We start from the raw sequence: 17558 nt of genomic DNA on the forward strand, positions 1-17558 counted from the left end.
TGTAGATTACATAAAAATTGATTTTCGGCATTATTTCAGGAAATAATAACAGTGTTATAACTCCATTTGAGCCAAAGTGATCGAAAACGTCATTTGAACACATATTTAAAGAAAGGGGAAAAAAGAACAACAAACTTTCAGTTTGATCACTTTTATTAAAACATGTGAACACCTTGTATCACCCAGATCTTCAAACCTGTCAACAGAAGTGCTTCATGTCATGATTACACTGTTTGATATTTAAGGATACATTGTATGCGATGCCTCTCTGTGATTAACAATGATTAGATGAAGGCAACACAAGAAGAAGCTACACAGTAAGGAAGTGAAGGACAGTGAAGTAGCACACAGCCAGACTGCTCATGAACATGATCCCAGGGTGAGAGGCCACCGCGGCGTTGCTTGAAGTTGTTGTTGTTGCAGTGTTGTTCGCAGTAGCGGTGCTGATTGTGCTCGTCATGTTTGTTGCAGTCGTGGCAGTGGCAATGGTAGGAGAGGTTGAATTTGCTGTGGAATTTGTCTGGGCATTTGCTGATGCTGCTGATCGATGAGTAAAACATCAGTATGAGACAGAAAGAGAATAAAGTAAAACACTTAAATGAGAAACTGTGTTTTACTCACCGATGATCAGGATCTGTATCAGAATGGTCGCAAGCATTTTTGAGCTCTGTGATGCCTGAAAACCAAAAGGAAAATTGTAATATTTTTACTTTATACATTACTGTCTAACAAGCAAACAGTCTAAAAAAGAAAGCCGAACAATCTGTTAAAAGTGTATTACTTACAACACGCCTGTATTTTAATTTCTCTCAGCTCAGTTGTGAAGTTGTCTCAGTGCCTGAGTCTTCTTACACCTCAGATGAGCAACTCCGCCTCAAGCTGTGAGTTCTTCCCATCCTTTATACTGTGAATGGCAGACATGAGTAATGACATGAAAGAGACATCTTTGAAGGATGGCCATTCCTCTCACATCAGTCACCTCAGTTTAACAAACTGCTTTGTTCAAAAGTCCCACAGACTCATCTATTGGACATCATTGCTAAATTATGCCTAATGTCTTACATCATGATGATTCTGCTATATTTATGTAATCATTTATTAACTGCACTTAAACAACTTCTTTGATTTTTTTAGGCTGTCTGAAGAAAAACATGTTAGATCTTCTTCCTTCAGAACAAAAACTCCAGACACAAAGAAAAATCTTTTGATTGAATTGGACACTTTTTGTCCCACTTCCTCCCCTCTCTCTGCTCTTGGTGTTAATGAAAGCCCCATGATGTAGTGATTTAGTTAGGTACATTTTTCATTTGCTGAGAACCTGAACAGATGTGTGAAAAACACTGAACTGGACTTGAATTGGACAGCAGAGACACTTTTTACTAGAGAACTTTCTGTACAGATACTGATGAGTTTCTTGTATTTTCTTTAAACAGTCTTCATAATTAGATCTCCAGGCATCTTGAAGGACATTCAAAGCTCTTCCCCGTATGTTGGCTGGTTAGATACAGCTAAAGCAATGGGAACCAATCATATGTAATTGGTTGCCAGCATAAAAAAAAAAGCATTAAGATTAAAAAAGCAAGAACATGTGCAACAGTTTATCTTCATGATTGCATGGATCAGGCGGCTGCTGGTGGCGTAGCAGTGTGGGGGATATTTTCTTGGCACTGTTTGAGTGTGAGTATTACCCGAGTGTTGTTGTTGACAATAATAACTACAGTGCACCTATCTTCAGATGGCTGTGTCCCAGAGGACATAACAGTGATGCTGTCATTTTCATATGGACCAAAATCTCCGAGGAAATGTTTTAAGCAGTTTGTTGAATCTACGCCATGAAAAATTAAAACAGCTCTGAAGGCAAAAAGGGGGTCTAACTCAGTACTAACAAGTCCAGTGAGTGTGTCTAGCCTTTAGATCTTAAGAACAGGATGTTTTTATAGCTCAAAAATGTACTTTTGGACCAAAATCTGCTCCTAAATGATCTCAAATTCCCATTTCTGAAGTTCTGAATAAACCATCAGTTAACAGCCCATTAATCATCAAACACAGTTTTACAAATATAAAACCAGATTTTTGTAGTTGCACTGAAGTGAGTTTGTAGTGATAAAAAAATACTGTCAGCCACCAGTGCTTCCCCTCAGCCTCAGTAAAGTGTATAAATTCATAAATGAGGGGAAGAAAAGAATGAGTCAAAATCCAGAACAGATAAATTTGTTCACATTTATTTCTAGACTTTAAGTGAAATCTTGGTCAGAGTTTTTCTGTTTCTTTGTGGGTTTGCCATTCTGCTTCTGTGACTTCTGCAGCAGAGCCAGCGTGTCTCGCTTCTCGATCTTTCTGAGATGTTTCTTCTTCATCCTCTTGATCTTTGAAGTATTTCGGATCTGAGAAACAAATGAGACATAAAAGTCAAGTCTGAGCTGATTGGAATAATACACAAACCGAGAAAGCATAACACAACAATATGAACAATATTGAACAATATGCCAGTATCCCTTTGAGCTGCAGACAAGTCGACGTACCACTTGAACGATCTCAGCTTTGCGTTCATTCTCTTCTCGACGTTTTAAGTTCTCTTCTCTTCTTTTCCTCTTTTCCTATTAAAACAGGCAAAAACACAAAAACAAGTGAGGTGCAAAGCGTTGACAACACAATGGTCAGACAGACCTGCATCACTCACAGCCTGCCTCCTTACCTCCTTCTGTCGAGCTTTCTCCTCCTTAAGCTGCAAAGAATACTGCTTCACGAGTGCCTTCTCCCGCTTGGCCTCCATCTTCTTTTCCCAAGAGGAGCACAATTGTTTGTCTCTCACTAAAGCTGAAAACCTTAGAAGACAAAAAAGATACACACTAAAGTTTTACCAACAACCTTTAAGGCGATCTGTACAGGACATCTCATTATAAACAAAACCTTATTACCAAGAACCCTCATCACCATCACCTTCCTTCTTCATTAACTGCCATGCACGTACTTTTCATTCGAATAAAGTACTAAAATCCTTTAACATAATAATAATGATGATAAGGTTCGTCCTCACCTCGCCTTGCTCCGGTCCTTCCACACTCTTCCAGATTTCGGTTTTCCCAGAGGAATGGCCGGGCGGGGCTTCTCACTGGGAGCTAGGTGAGGCTTCTTCGGGACCGGCTCTGCTGGATCAGGTCTGGACTGAGGAGCGTCTCCGCTGCCGTTAACGGTGGACTTGTTTTCTGTATCCGCCGCTGGAGTCACTGTCTGCGGCTCTGCTGGTTCCGGTGTCGGCTGCTCTGCCCCGGGACACGGCTCTGGTTCCGCTGGCATGCTGGACCTGTCCTCGGCCGGACTCGCAGGTTTCTCCTCTGTATTTGTTTCCTCCACCTGTACCGGTAGCTCCTGGAGGACTGACCTCCTGCTCCTCCGGCTGGGAGTCCTCACCGGGGCTTCAGAGCCGAGCACTGGTGCGGGAGTCCGGAACGTGCGGCCGCTGCGGGTCCGTCTGCCCTCCGCCGGCGGTTCCGGGACCTGCTCCGCTCCTGGTTCCGCTCCATCGGCGGCTTTCTCCTCTGACACGGGTTTTCCTCTTTTTGGCATATTTTTAAATAAAGTAACAACTCATTACTATACCCTACTTCTGTTCCCACGTTTGAGCTCTCCCAGCGTTGTGTACGTCGCGTTATTTCCGGTGTCGACGATAAACAACATGGCTTCACATTACCGCCACCTCCAGTTCTGGAGGGCAAACTACAAATTTGAACTTCCTCTGTGGTGTTTGCTCTTTGTAATACTCCTTAGAGATTTGAACCCTCAGAATTAATTTGCGCTTCACTGATCTCAACCTGATCCCGATTTACAAACTTATTACTGATTTAATTTTCAGAAATGCAATAAGTTAAATAAGCTAACAATTTTACTCTTGTTTTTTCCTTAAGGGCAGCAAATTTAGTTTAAAAAGAAGGAATAGGGCTTTGTTTGGATTCATCACATCACACCCATGCAAGTTGTAAAGCTTGCAACCCCCTTTTTTGATTTGTTGTATTTTTATATTTCATAGTGCAGCTAATTAATTATGTTTTTGACAGGTACAAATATCAGAAGTTATTAGAAGCAGATATTAAAACTGAGACCTCAGTCGTGACATTTAACCTTAGCCGAGCCTTAACTGTGGGAGATGTGAAAACATTTTTTTTTTACTAAATATCCTCTTCCTTCTTTGATGTGACTACATCACCCTTCAGACCCTGATGGAAGAGTCTGACTTTAACGCCAGAGTGACTTCATCACTATCCTGGCAAAGTGTGTTAGTGTTTAGGTGTTACCTATAAGATCCACAGTGATGGGACACAGCTGAACCGTTTAACAGGTTTCAGTGAACAGTTTCAGGAATGTGCAACAGCACAGAATGTTCACAAGCAGTTTTCCAAGGACCAGGACTTCCCTCGGGTAAGTGTTACCAAAACATGGATTCAGACAAGTATTTCCACAGGAACTGGGAGGGTAAGGCTTGCAGTTAACGTTCCACAACAGAAGAGTCTCCGATGAGACTGAGGAATTGGGAAAGGAAAGTGCTGTCAGTAAGTGGAAACGCGAAACAGGTTTGCCTGCTCGAGTCTTCCCTCGACCACACCGACTCCTGGAAAAGAACATACATGCAACTTATAGAGGTAGAGAAAGCTAGACAACAGAACTGCACCTGGAGGACAGGAAACTATGACATGATCTGACCTTTCACCTTTTTAGACCTGCCCAAAATTTCCTTTCTGTTTAATCTAACCATAAAGGGCATGTTAATTGATTATTAACCAGGTACTAATAGGAACACTTTGACATGGATTGACTTTATTGATGCCTGGGGCTTGGAGAGGCAACTTCTAATATGCTTTTTTCAGGTGATGCGTCCTTATGCTGAAAAATACTGACAATTAGTGTACCAGAGACTTGGATCAAATACAATTTTTAAATTAAATTACAATTACGACAGCAAATTAAATTACAACAAGCAAACCTGTCTCAGTGTACCAAAACCTTCTTAAATAGCACAGCTCTGCCCTCTCGCACTTCTATCTGATGTAAATTTGAAATCTTGTGATTTTTTTTACAAGATCCCAGAAGATAGACTGTTGCACATGTTCCTGCTCACAGCAGAAAACAGGCCAAGTGTTTTCAAGTGTTCATGGCTGTTGTTTTGTAGGGGAATCTTACCCATCAGAGGGCAACCTGAACTTGTTTTCCCTCCACATCCGTGGCCATCCCACCGCTCATAGGCTCATCAGCCTTCTGTATAATTACACTGCTTATAAAGAATTAAATATTTTGTTTTAACTACGATAAGATTGAAGCTTTAAGGAGAATTAGACTGTGCCTGACCAATTGGTGTAAAAAACTATAAGGCCCAGAACTCGTGACTGTACTGCCTTACTTTGTTCTAAAGTTTTTCAGGGTGGGATCTCACCTGTCAGAGGTGAACCAGCTCTCCATCCTCCACTGTTTTTGTTTTTTAACAAAATTCTCTAAAACTTGCACAAAGTCTTTATCTCCACATTTTTATCTCTAGTTAAACCACATCCAAACAGTTTTCTCACAGTGTCCCTGCCTCAAGGCCAAGGCCAAGTATCTGTAGGCCACCACACAGGGTCCCTCATAAGTTCACCAGCTTGGGTTTTACTTAGTAGAGAAAAAAGCAGGTAACTAAAAGACACACACACACACACACACACACATACACACACACACACACACACACACACACACATACAAAACGATTTCAGTCCAAATGAAACAGCTTACTTGACACACGTTTCTTAAATTCACAATGTGACCTTTTAAAGTAAAATGTTACATTGTGAATATTAAAAAAAGTCTTTAGTGCCTTAAATAAAAGGCCCAACACTGCCACCTGCTGGCTTAAAAGCGTCCATACGCCACCAGCATATGACGGCACAATAACAATAATAATAATAATAATAATAATAATAATCATAATAATAATTATGATTATTATTATAAAATTAGGCCTTCCTCTTTTCCTCCTGCCTGGCAGCTCTTTATTTAACATCCTTCATCCATCTGTTCCTCACCTCTCTGATGATTTCCAGACATAAAAATATTGCGGATTTTATAAATTGTCTTTTTCTAACCCATATTTAATTCTGCTGTTTATTGTATTTTTACTGTATACTGTCAGATTGTACATTTAAAAAAGGCTTCTATCCCATAGTTCAAAACAATGACTGTAATTATTTCAAACCCTTTGAGTAAAAAGCTCAACACTGCCCTCTGCTGATGTAAAAGCGTCCACACTCCACCAGCATATCACATCACATGATTTCACTTCCGCGAGCCCAAATGAAACGACTCAATGAAAACAGCGCAGTAGATCCAGGGACGTAAGGTCTGTCGCTGACCGTGTGCAGGTCAACTCTGCATGTTTTGGTAACTTTGGACGCACTCCGAGCCTGAAACAGAGCAGCAGGACTCCTGAGAGGACTCGTAATCATGTTGCTGCTCAGAACTGGCTGCGTGCTGCTTCTGCTGATGCTCTTTGGACGATCAGTGAGTAGACTACTCTTTTAAACATAAAGTTTTAAACTTCCTCCTCGTGCATACTCTGCAGCCCCATTACACGAACATGAAATAGGGTGCTGTGATGTGAGATCATAAAGGTTTGTAACATGAGTAGTGTCAAGCTCATGTATCGGTTGTTGTTTGTGCTCTGCTCAGTTTTAGACTATAAAGATAGGTTACACTGGAATGCCTAGCAGAGCTGAAACATTTAAAACCATGTTGGGATAACTACAGGATCTTAGTGAGACATTTTTTACTGAGACATCCTGAGATCACCTCAGATCACCTGAGATGTCAGCCCTGTGCCATAAAAACATGAACTTGCCAAATTATGACCACTGGAATATACAGTGCTAAGAAACAGCGCTTCCTGGTTTGCTTATATTTTGGCATATTTGTCACACCAACATGTTTCAGATCATTAAACACATTTGTAATGTTAGACCAAGATAAGCTGAGTGAATACAAAATGTAGTTTTTAACTGATCATTTAATTTTTTTAATAAACAACAAAAGAAAAGTTATCCAAATGTACCCGGCCCTGTGTGAACCATGTCCTTCTTTCTCAAATCATGAATATACATAGTCTCATTAGCCACACTCAAGTCTGGTTACTGTCAGGCCTGCTGATTCAAGAAATCACTTAAACAGAACCCATCTGACAAAGTGAAGTCGGCTAAAAGATGTCCAAAAGTAACACATCATGGGACAATCTAAAGAAACACATGAGAAACAAAGTCATTGATGCTGATCAGCCTGCAAATGCCCATTTCTAAAGCTTTGCGACTCCAGTGAAGCACTGTGAGAGCCATTATCCACAAAAGGAGAAAACGTGGAACAGTGGTGAACTTTCCCAGGAGTGTACGGCCTCGCATCAACAACTCATGAAGGGGGTCGCCGAAGAACCCAGAACAAGATCCAATGAACTGCAGGCCTCAGTTTCCTCAGTTTAGTTCATGATTCAAGAATAAGAAAGAGACTGGGCAAGAATGGCATCCATGGGAGAGTTCAAGGAGAAAACCACTGCTGACCACAAAGAAGACAAAGGCACACATTTGAAAAAACATGTTGACGATCCCCGAGACTTTTGGGGAAATATTCTGTTGATTGATGACACGAAATCTGAACTTTTTGGAAGGTCTGCATTAAAAGAACATAATACCAACAGTCAAACATGGTGGTGGTAGAGTGATGTTCTGGGGCTGATTTGCTGCTTCAGACCCTGAACAACTTGCTGTAATTGATAGAAACATGAATTCTGCTCTCGACCAGCAAATCCTGAAGGAGAATATCTGAAGCTCAAGCTCACCTGAGTTACTTAACAGAACAGTGATCCGAAACACACCAGCGACTCTGAATGGCTCAACAAAAAGAAATGAATGTTTCTTTTGTTGAGCTAAGTCAAAGTTTGGATTTCAATCCGACTGAGATTCTTTGGCACAACCCTGAACAGGCTGGGCCCAGTTCCTCCACAGTGATGTTGCCAGGTATCGCAAGTGCTTGATTGTAGCTGTTGCTGCTAAAGGTGACCCAACCATGTATTAGGTTTAGGGAGCAATAACTTTTTTCACACAGCACCAGGTGGGTTTAGATGACTTTTTTCCCTTAAGAAATTAAATCATCATTTAAAATGAATATTTTGTACGTGCTTGGGTTATGTTGTCTAATTTTAAAATGATATGAAACATCTAAGTGTGACAAATATGCAAAAAAAGGACAAAGAATCAAATGTGAATCCGTTGTGTTGTGATCTGTCTGCAGCTCGGGGAATCTCCTTCATTCACCGTGGACTACCAGAATGACTGCTTCCGTAAAGATGGGGAGAAGTTTCAATACATATCAGGAAGCATCCATTACAACAGGATACCCAGAGTCTACTGGAAAGATCGGCTGCTCAAGATGTACATGGCAGGCCTGAACGCCATCCAGACGTAGGCTTACTCCCTCTCACTCTCTGTAATCTTCAGTTGGTCACATATCTGTGGGACTGATGTGAAAACTGAAGCGAATGAACTCAGCTTATAAGTTAATAACTGGGACAGTTTTGCTCTGTTGATGCAAACAAACACATAATCTTAGCACTATGATGCTTTATAAACTAAACTGTTAATAGATTACATGTTGGTGAATCCAAAATAATATACGGAGTAATCATGACAAAATAGTTACAGAACTAATGATGTATGATCTGATTTAAAGCTTCATGTTAATGAAAGCACACACACACACACACATCTGACAGGTTTCCTGTTTGTTTGGATGACGCTGACGTTTCAGTCACTTTGCAGGTACGTTCCCTGGAACTACCATGAAGAGGTTCCAGGCTTGTACAACTTCAGTGGAGACAGAGATTTGGAGCATTTCCTTAAGCTGGCGCAGGACGTCGGTTTGCTGGTCATCCTCCGGCCAGGACCCTACATATGTGCAGAGTGGGACATGGTGAGTGAAAGCGTTTGTTGACTGTGCTTTTATAATAAACTATTACAGGACACTTAAAACATGCACTTGCCTTTTATTAATGATGTGGAGAGACCGATCCCTCCATCAGTCTTAACCGCTTCTTACATGCTCATCTACACACTCGATTCCAAAAAAGCTGGGACGCCGTGTATAGTGCAGTGATTTGGAGAGGTAATTTTGAATTTGAAGGTATCAATGTGCCTCAAAAAGGTTGTGGATGGGCCATGTTTACCACTCTGTAGCATCCCTTCTTCTTTTAACTACAGTCTCTAAACATCTGGGAACTGATGTGACCAACTTTAGGGAGAGGAATGCTGTCCTGCTCTTGTTTCATATCAGATCTAGCTGCTCAACAGCCCTGGGGTCTTCTTTGCAGTATTTTTGTTTTACTAAAGCACTAAATGCTTTTAGGTGGTGAGAAGTCTGGAATGCAGTCATGCCTGTTCATCATCCAGGCTGCAAAGTCATGCTGTTATAACAGAAGTACTGTGCAGTTTAGTATCATCTTCATCTGAAATCTGCGGCAATTTATGAATCAGATAGCATTGATTTTCGTTTTTTAATTTAAATGTTTGGTCAGAAACTGTTGATGAATAATTGATGGGTAAAAGGATAAGTAACAATTTTCAACAGAGTTCATCCTCTGGGGACCAGGAACACCGCTGTAAAATTTTATATTTCCCTCTGGATGAACCGAATTACAAAGCTTCACAGCCTTTGGTGCAAAGCATCATAACATCCACTGTCACCCAGCCCGCTGCATAATTAACCTCTCCTTCAATACATACTCTGTGGTCTCCATAGTAATTTTAGCAGCGAGTAGAAACAGAGATTCTATGCTACGCCATGCCCCAAAGCTTTAAACATGCATTTAGCAAAAATTTCTTAATATTAGTATCAATTGCAAGTTATATTTCTGCTAAATCTGTTTAAGTTTCACTGGACTTTATGGTGTATTTAAAATTTCATGTTATCTATTTTTGTGTAATTCTGCCAACAAGGGTGGTCTGCCTGCCTGGCTTCTCAAAAAGAAAGACATCGTACTGCGATCTACAGATCCAGGTGAGAAACAAAGGCAAATGGTAATGTAACCAGTACAAATTGTATATACAACATGATTCGTAACAGAGTCATTTGTGTATTCCAGACTACATCGCAGCAGTGGATAAATGGATGGGGAAGTTGCTGCCTATGATAAAGCCGTATCTCTATCAGAATGGTGGTCCTATCATCACTGTTCAGGTGAGTCCTGGACTTTCCTGGTCTTTGGATTTGTACCTGCTTTAGCTGCTGTTGTTATGTTTTACATCATCATTACATACCTGTTTGATAGGTGGAGAATGAATACGGCAGTTACTTCGCCTGTGACTACAACTACATGCGTCACCTGTCCAAGCTGTTCCGCTCTTACCTGGGTGACGAGGTGGTGCTGTTCACTACAGATGGGGCTGGGCTGGGCTACCTCAAGTGTGGCTCAATACAAGACCTCTACGCCACTGTGGATTTCGGGCCGGGTAGGTATCTGTCAGTGTTTCTCAAAGAGCAAACGGTAAAATGCAGAGTGAGGTAACGCTGTAAGCTAACTTCTTGTTTTTTTTCTGCACTGACTCCTTGTCACATTTCATTAGTCATTCACGGAGAAGTTGCAAAAACAAATGCATGATTATTATTGTCTCTTCCTTTTGCTAGGTGCTAATGTTACTGCTGCCTTTGAGCCACAGCGACAAGTTCAACCTCATGGGCCTTTGGTAAGGGTCGCCCTCACAGTGTTCTCACAGCATGGCACATTTTCTCTTTAGGTGCTCACGGTGTTGTTTCATTCACAGGTGAACTCTGAATTTTACACTGGATGGCTGGACCACTGGGGATCACGTCACTCGGTTGTGTCGCCCACTCAAGTGGCTAAGGCCCTCAGCGAGATGCTGCTCATGGGAGCAAACGTCAACTTGTGAGTTTATGCATCTCAGAGACTGATTGTTAGAGACAGTGAAGGGCTGCATCATCTAAAGCTAGAAATGTATTGGTGAAGTGATGCCTCCAGGGATCAATCCACTGCTACAACTGCCACCTAATACAGTGATTGGCCAAACTTGGTGCATAGATACATGATAGACCCCTGAAGGTTCTTTTCTATCAGACATTATGGCAGCATCATGTTGCTTAGCAGCCACTTAGCAACATGCTAAAATGACCTATTTTTTGGATTTATGCACTGGCTTTGTATCATTTTAATTTCACAACTGTCACACAAACATTAAATTAGATGTGCCTAGCAACAACCTTGCAACAGGCTTAAGTGACAAAAATCTTTGGTACCTATCTACCATTCCATCCCATAATGCACTGAGCATTTCTCCCTCATTTACCTTTTTCATTCTCTGGTGTTTATACACCATTCTACATTTCCACACTGCGTCTTTTGTCTTGTGCTTCTCCTCATCTCCAACTTGTCGTAGCAGGTGACTGACCGACATTTAAGGGTTAACAAGTACACACTAATGGGCTCTGCACTTACAGTGGCCTGCATTTATAATGGAAGCCACAGGGTACTGAGCACAGGGTAATCAAAAAAGTTTCAGCCAAATGTTTCTTGTACAATAAAAAAAAAAGACATCTCCTTTGACAACACAGTTGTGAATAACAGTAACAGAGAGGTTATAAAAAAAGTCATGTGACACTGAGGGAGAGAGAGACAGGGCTGAGATTGTTTAGACATGTGTATAAGACGGATAGTGGATATACTGGACAAACGATGTTAAAGATGGAGCTGTCAGGCAGGAGGAAAAGAGAAGATTCGTGGATGTAGTAAAGGAGCAGGAGTTGGTGTGACATGCTAAGAGATCGGGTAAGATTGAGGCATATGAGCTTCTGAGGTGACCCCTACAGGGAGCAGGTGAAAAGAAGCAGATCTGTAAAACATTATTACTCTGTGTAGTGTGTGATTAATAATACATTTGCAAATACAGCAGGTGCATATTTTAGTTTATATACTCGCCTTCCTTCCTCCTCACACAGGTACATGTTCATAGGAGGAACCAACTTTGGATACTGGAATGGTGAGTCCACTCTGACAGACTGGTCTGATGAGATGATGATTGTTTCACATGACTTCTGACGAAAACACTGACATTCGTCTGACTGTCACTTAATACCCTCAGGGGCTAATACGCCATACGCTGCACAGCCTACAAGCTATGACTACGATGCTCCGCTCACAGAAGCCGGAGACCTCACAGAGAAATATTTTGCCATCCGAGAGGTGATCAAAATGGTACGAACACAAGCGTAAGCTTCTGCTTTTACAGTGTCTAATATCTGTGAAGGTAATAAAACACTGTGGCAGCATTTCATTAGCATACGCTAACTGTAGTTACTATGAGTAAGTCATTGTTTTTGTTTTTTGAGTATGTTTTTCTTGTATAAGTCATTTCGACAAACTTGCATTTTTCCAACAGTACAGTAAGGTACCAGAGGGGCCGATACCACCAACAACCCCAAAGTATGCGTATGGTGCCGTAACAATGAAGAAGGTGGGTGATACTCATCACCTTTATTAAAGTCATTAAAACAGCTACTTTTTTAGCACTTTAATAATGATTTTCAGATTGCTTTATTAAAAAATGGATAATGAAGCTTATGGACTGATGAAAATTGAAGAGTAAAGTTTGACCTTGTGCCACCTGCAGCTCCAGACTGTGTCGGATGCCCTAGACGTACTGTCCCTCTCTGGCCCTGTCAAAAGCATCCATCCTCAGACTTTCATCGACTTGAATCAGGTACCAGTAATTGTTCCATTTTTCCTGTTTTATCAGCAATAATAACCTTGTACTGTCATTAACAAGTCTCTTATGCTCCTCTAGGCTTTTGGTTTTATGCTCTATAGGACCACCCTGCCCATGGACTGCACCACACCAACTCCACTGTCATCTCCACTGAATGGGGTCCATGACAGAGCATACGTGTCAGTGGACGGGGTGAGTATCAGATGTTAGATGGAGGTCCTTCTTCATATGAAGCCAGACTTTATCACAGTTCGCTCAGTCAGTTCAAGTTTAGACTAGCTGTTATTCTTAAATATTTCGGTGGAAGCCAAACGTATGCATCATGCAACTTACACAACTTTTGCTTTCATTAAGTTGTTGTCTTGTTAAAAAAATCACTTTTCAGATGCAAAACCCTCACAGTCCCTCTGATATGTTTTGTTTTAAATAGATGTTTTTTTGATTAGGCTCATGTGTTCATGTGTCACTTATTTATTCATTAACAAACTTCGATGTCTTTTGCATCAAAACCCATAATTTTATTTTGCAGTAGCCGCTGTGGATAAAACAAGAAAAATGCAAAATCATTAAAGATGCAGCTGGATATGTTACAAAAGATGAAAACAGAAATGAAACACTGAAAAAAACTGATCTACAATAACCACAAAGTACAACCGCATACAATGACACAACAAGGACGGCACACTTCACTGCCAAACAACAACAGGATAAATAAAAAAGAGATATTCCACAATTAAGGTAGAACTAATAAAGACAAAATGACTTTATTAGTTCTACCTTAACTGAGCAGAAAGCCGCTATATAAGAAGTTCGACATAAAGTTGGCAACATTTGAACAAACTGATAGGTTTTGCATGATTCTGGTGTAGCAGAGTTTTCTGCCAGCAGAAGAAACCCATAAAACCACTTTCCTTTGATTATTGTTCAGTACAAACAGAGACCCCAAAAGGTTGATTCTGTTCATCTAGATGTAGCGTTTTCAGTGGGAAAAATCATTTAGTTCCCTTTCGTTCCTCTCCTTCAGGGAACAGAAGTTATAGACATAACTATTCGTTTCTTCAGTCTCAGCTGACTGCAGGTTTCCCCAACCTTATAAACAGTACATTGCACAACAACTGAAACTAGCCCACTGAATGAACGATGGGCTGTGAGGTCAGTTTCTTGATCATTCATATGCAAATTGTCATGACCGTTGATCAACAACTACTGATCAAAGCGCACTGATCAGTGAGAGACCACCATTCACAGAGACCTTGAAATCATTCTCTCCTTTTTCACTGAGTAGGTTTTCTTTTTTTTGCATTTGGATGTTTCTTCCCTCATCTTAAAAGATCTGAAATTAAAAGAAAAGAAAAAGGAGGTCTAGATGTTTAGATTTCCCTTAAAATCAAATTTCCCTTCAAATCTGTTTCAGATGTGACACTTTGTGTGGGATTTTTTTGTGAATCATTATTTTGAAAATAATATTTTAAAAGTGCCATTTCCGTTACAGCCTCGTGGTTCATAATCTTTCTTACATTTTCATTTAAGTCTAAAAATATAGGTAATATAATAAGATAGATTAGTAAACAAAACAGGCTAAGCTTTTTAAACTTGATATAATCTCCACTTTCCCCCCCAAAACTGCTTTGCACTGATCAAGAAAATGTGATTATTTCTGCTATAATCTGGATTTTGACTGATAAAAACGTTCTTCTTTCTTCTCAAGCTGGCTGTAGGAATTCTTGAAAGGGATAAAGTCTTAAGCATCAATGTGACCGGGAAGGCTGGAAGTCAGGTGGACATACTGGTGGAGAACATGGGCCGAGTAAACTACGGAAAACAGATCAACGATTTTAAGGTTTGTTTGTCGTGCTGATGTTTGTCCTTAGGATATTTTAGTGTTTGTGTAGCTATCGCAGGTTACGGTCATGTGGAATTTGGTCACTTTTGCAAAAATTGTCCGGAGGTTGATTTGGGTTTCTTTGATTCTCCAGAGTTTCATCAATCAGAGATCAGATATTAAAACATTATAATTGACACACAAACAAAACTATTTGCTGTTTATCTATTATTATTATTATTATTGTTGTTGGTAACTGTTTAAAAAAAACGTCCCATGAGCTCTTGCTCAGATCTTCTCTTCTCTTATCGCAGGGCTTGGTGTCTAATCTGACCCTGGGGGCGGACCTTCTCACCAACTGGACCATGTACAGTCTCAGTATTGATGAAGCAGTCATGAAGGGCCTCCTTGGAGAAAAAGAGCTGGCACTTTTTGATCCACCTCAGCCAGCTGATCTCTCCCCTCCAGCTTTCTATGGGGGAAGCTTCGTGATACCCGACGGCATCCCAGACCTCCCTCAGGACACCTACATCAAGCTGAGCAGTTGGAGAAAGGCATGTGACATGCACAGGAGTTTTATAGCACACACTGGTGCTAACTTGTCAAAAGACAGGTTTTGCTTTTCTCTGCTGAATGTTCTTATGCATTTAATATTTTTGGTTTTAGAGGGTCTGCTGGATAGAAGGTGACAGTTTGACCTCAAAGTACATGTGTTTATGTGACAGTATACAGACGGAATATTCATTTTTAGTTGCATCCTTGTAAATGAAATTAATGTGTACAATTTTTTAGGACCAGGTGGTGTGTTAGACCTTTGACATCTAGATTGATACACAAGATATAAATACATTTAAATACAATTTTTGTTAATTATTTAATTTTATTTTGATGAAAAATGGGCTAAGAACTTGTCTTTGTGACTTTGTGTTTTTCAGGGACAGATCTGGATAAATGGCTTTAATGTAGGACGTTACTGGCCGACTCGAGGGCCTCAGATGACACTTTTTGTCCCTGCTAACATCCTCAGCACAGCTGCACCAAACAATGTGACCGTCCTGGAGCTGGAAGGGGCTCTCTGTGGCTCTGAGCCATGCACCGTGGAGTTCACCAACACCCCCATCCTCAATGCAACAGTCCAGTCTGACTACAAACAGCACAGGAGGCTGTTTGTTAAAGAGGATTTACTGTGATGATAAGAAAACTCCCCGCTGCACAAAAGGGATCTATTTGCACTAGACTCATTGATTTAGCACTTGTTGGGTCACCTCAACAAGCTTTCTTTTTTTTAAACTATGAAAAGTGGTTAAATTTGGGAAATGATATCAATGATGATTGTTTTTGTGCATTTTGCTGAATTATCTTAGCCTGTGTTTTATCAGCACATTAACTTCGGGTTTCTCTACCTCACTGATTCCACATGAGATTCATTCAGAGACATTTTTTTCTTCTTCAAAAAGGGAATGAAGTGAAAGCCACTGAAAACAGATTTTTTTTCTTTGTTGTTCAAAGCTCAGATCAGGGAATTATTGTATTTTTAAATTACTGCGGGATTGCTGCTTATTCTTTTAGGAGAGGCTTACATGCACTCTGAGTTTGATTTACCTTTATATACCTTTCAAATAAAAAGTAAACCAAATAATTTTGGTATTTCAAAAATCACCTGTGTCTTGTCTTTGTATGAGAAGATACCAGTCCGCCTGGCTGCTGTGGTGGTACAGTGGTTGGAAGGGTTGGGATCTGCTGCCGAGGCTTCTCTGTGTGCAAAAACATGGCTGTAGGTTCTTCTGAAGTGGCCTTGGGTGAGACACTGCTGCACCTAAGTGCACAAAAACATGTAGTCCTCTCTATAAAGGTAAGTGTTGTTTGTGGTGGGAAATACTGGGTGTGGTGTATCCATTACCATAAGGCAAACAAAGCCATTATGGGCACTTTATTAGATATAATTAGTCATTTAGCTTGTTAACACAAATGTCTAATCATCCAGTCACATGGCATCAACTCAATGCATTTAGATATGTAGTCATGGTGAAAACAACCTGATAAGTCTAAGTGACTGAACGTGGTCTGAATATTGCAGATTCTGCTGGGAATTTCCTGCACTGTGATACCCAGTGAGCAGCGGTTCTCTGAGTGAAAGTGTTTTGAGGTCAGATGAGAAGAGCCAGACTGTCTCCAGCTGATAGGAAGGCAACAATAAGTAGATTGGATGGTATTTTACAATCTCTGTCTCTCTTCCACAGCATGGCTTTTGTCCTGTCTTCCTTCTCTCACCCCAACCGGTCGCGGTAGATGGCCGCCCCTCCCTGAGACTGGTTCTGCTGGAGGTGTCTTCCTGTTAAAAGGGAGTTTTTCCTTCCCACTGTCGCCAAAGTGCTTGCTCATAGGGGCATCATATGATTGCTGGGTTTTTCTCTGTATGTATTATTGTCGGGTCCAACTTACAATATAAATCATCTTGAGGTGGCTGTTGTTGTGATTTGGTGCTGTATAAAATTGAACTGAATTGAAAAACATTGCCTGCTCTAAAAAGTCTTGATTTCTGGTGCAACATTTGGATGCTGGGGTCAGAATTGGATATAAAACAATGGATCCATCCATCCTAGTGTCAGGATGCAGGACCTGCACGACTTGATGGATGGATGAATTCTGCTCTCTAACAGAAAATTCTGAAGAAGCATGTCCGGCCATCAGTTTATGCCCTGAAGTTCAAGAGCTCAGGTTATGCAGCAGTGCAGTGATTAGAAACATACTAGCAAGTCCACCACCTTTTTTCAACAAAAATTTCCCATGTATTTCAATGGGGAGACCCTTCAAATTCTCCTTCAACTCACTCCTCTTTAAACTCTAACTACTTCCACATACATTGACGTAGAGCCACCATTCAAACTTTAAAACGAAGACAAAACATTCAACTATTCAACTTGTATTTATCTTTTCAATATCTATTATACTTTTTC

General features: G+C 40.7%; 2 protein-coding genes across 3 annotated transcripts; one reads left to right on the plus strand and one right to left on the minus strand.

Annotated features, from left to right (window-relative positions):
- Positions 1–2206: 2206 nt before the first annotated feature.
- ccdc86 (coiled-coil domain containing 86) lies at positions 2207–3708 on the minus strand. Of its 2 annotated transcripts, XM_025908159.1 has the most exons (5): positions 3209–3708; positions 3038–3178; positions 2696–2825; positions 2523–2597; positions 2207–2384 (listed from the first exon to the last, which is right to left on the minus strand). In XM_025908159.1, exons 1-5 carry the CDS (start codon positions 3565–3567, stop codon positions 2235–2237), a joined length of 855 nt encoding a protein of 284 aa, XP_025763944.1. In that variant the 5' UTR covers positions 3568–3708; the 3' UTR covers positions 2207–2234. The 2 variants fall into 2 exon arrangements, with proteins under 2 accessions (XP_025763944.1, XP_003452332.1); XM_003452284.5 differs by having other exon boundaries at positions 3038–3706.
- A 2576-nt stretch (positions 3709–6284) lies between these two features.
- glb1 (galactosidase, beta 1) lies at positions 6285–16258 on the plus strand. The gene is made up of 16 exons (XM_003452285.5): positions 6285–6525; positions 8299–8468; positions 8826–8976; positions 9999–10059; positions 10145–10239; positions 10331–10511; positions 10687–10745; positions 10824–10945; positions 12013–12053; positions 12156–12268; positions 12453–12527; positions 12684–12773; positions 12858–12971; positions 14488–14619; positions 14916–15155; positions 15537–16258. The coding sequence occupies exons 1-16, from the start codon at positions 6469–6471 to the stop codon at positions 15789–15791; spliced, it is 1956 nt and encodes a 651-aa protein (XP_003452333.1). The 5' UTR covers positions 6285–6468; the 3' UTR covers positions 15792–16258.
- Positions 16259–17558: the final 1300 nt, after the last annotated feature.

The sequence above is a fragment of the Oreochromis niloticus genome, linkage group LG6, assembly GCF_001858045.2.
Source record: "Oreochromis niloticus isolate F11D_XX linkage group LG6, O_niloticus_UMD_NMBU, whole genome shotgun sequence".
NCBI lineage: Eukaryota > Metazoa > Chordata > Actinopteri > Cichliformes > Cichlidae > Oreochromis > Oreochromis niloticus.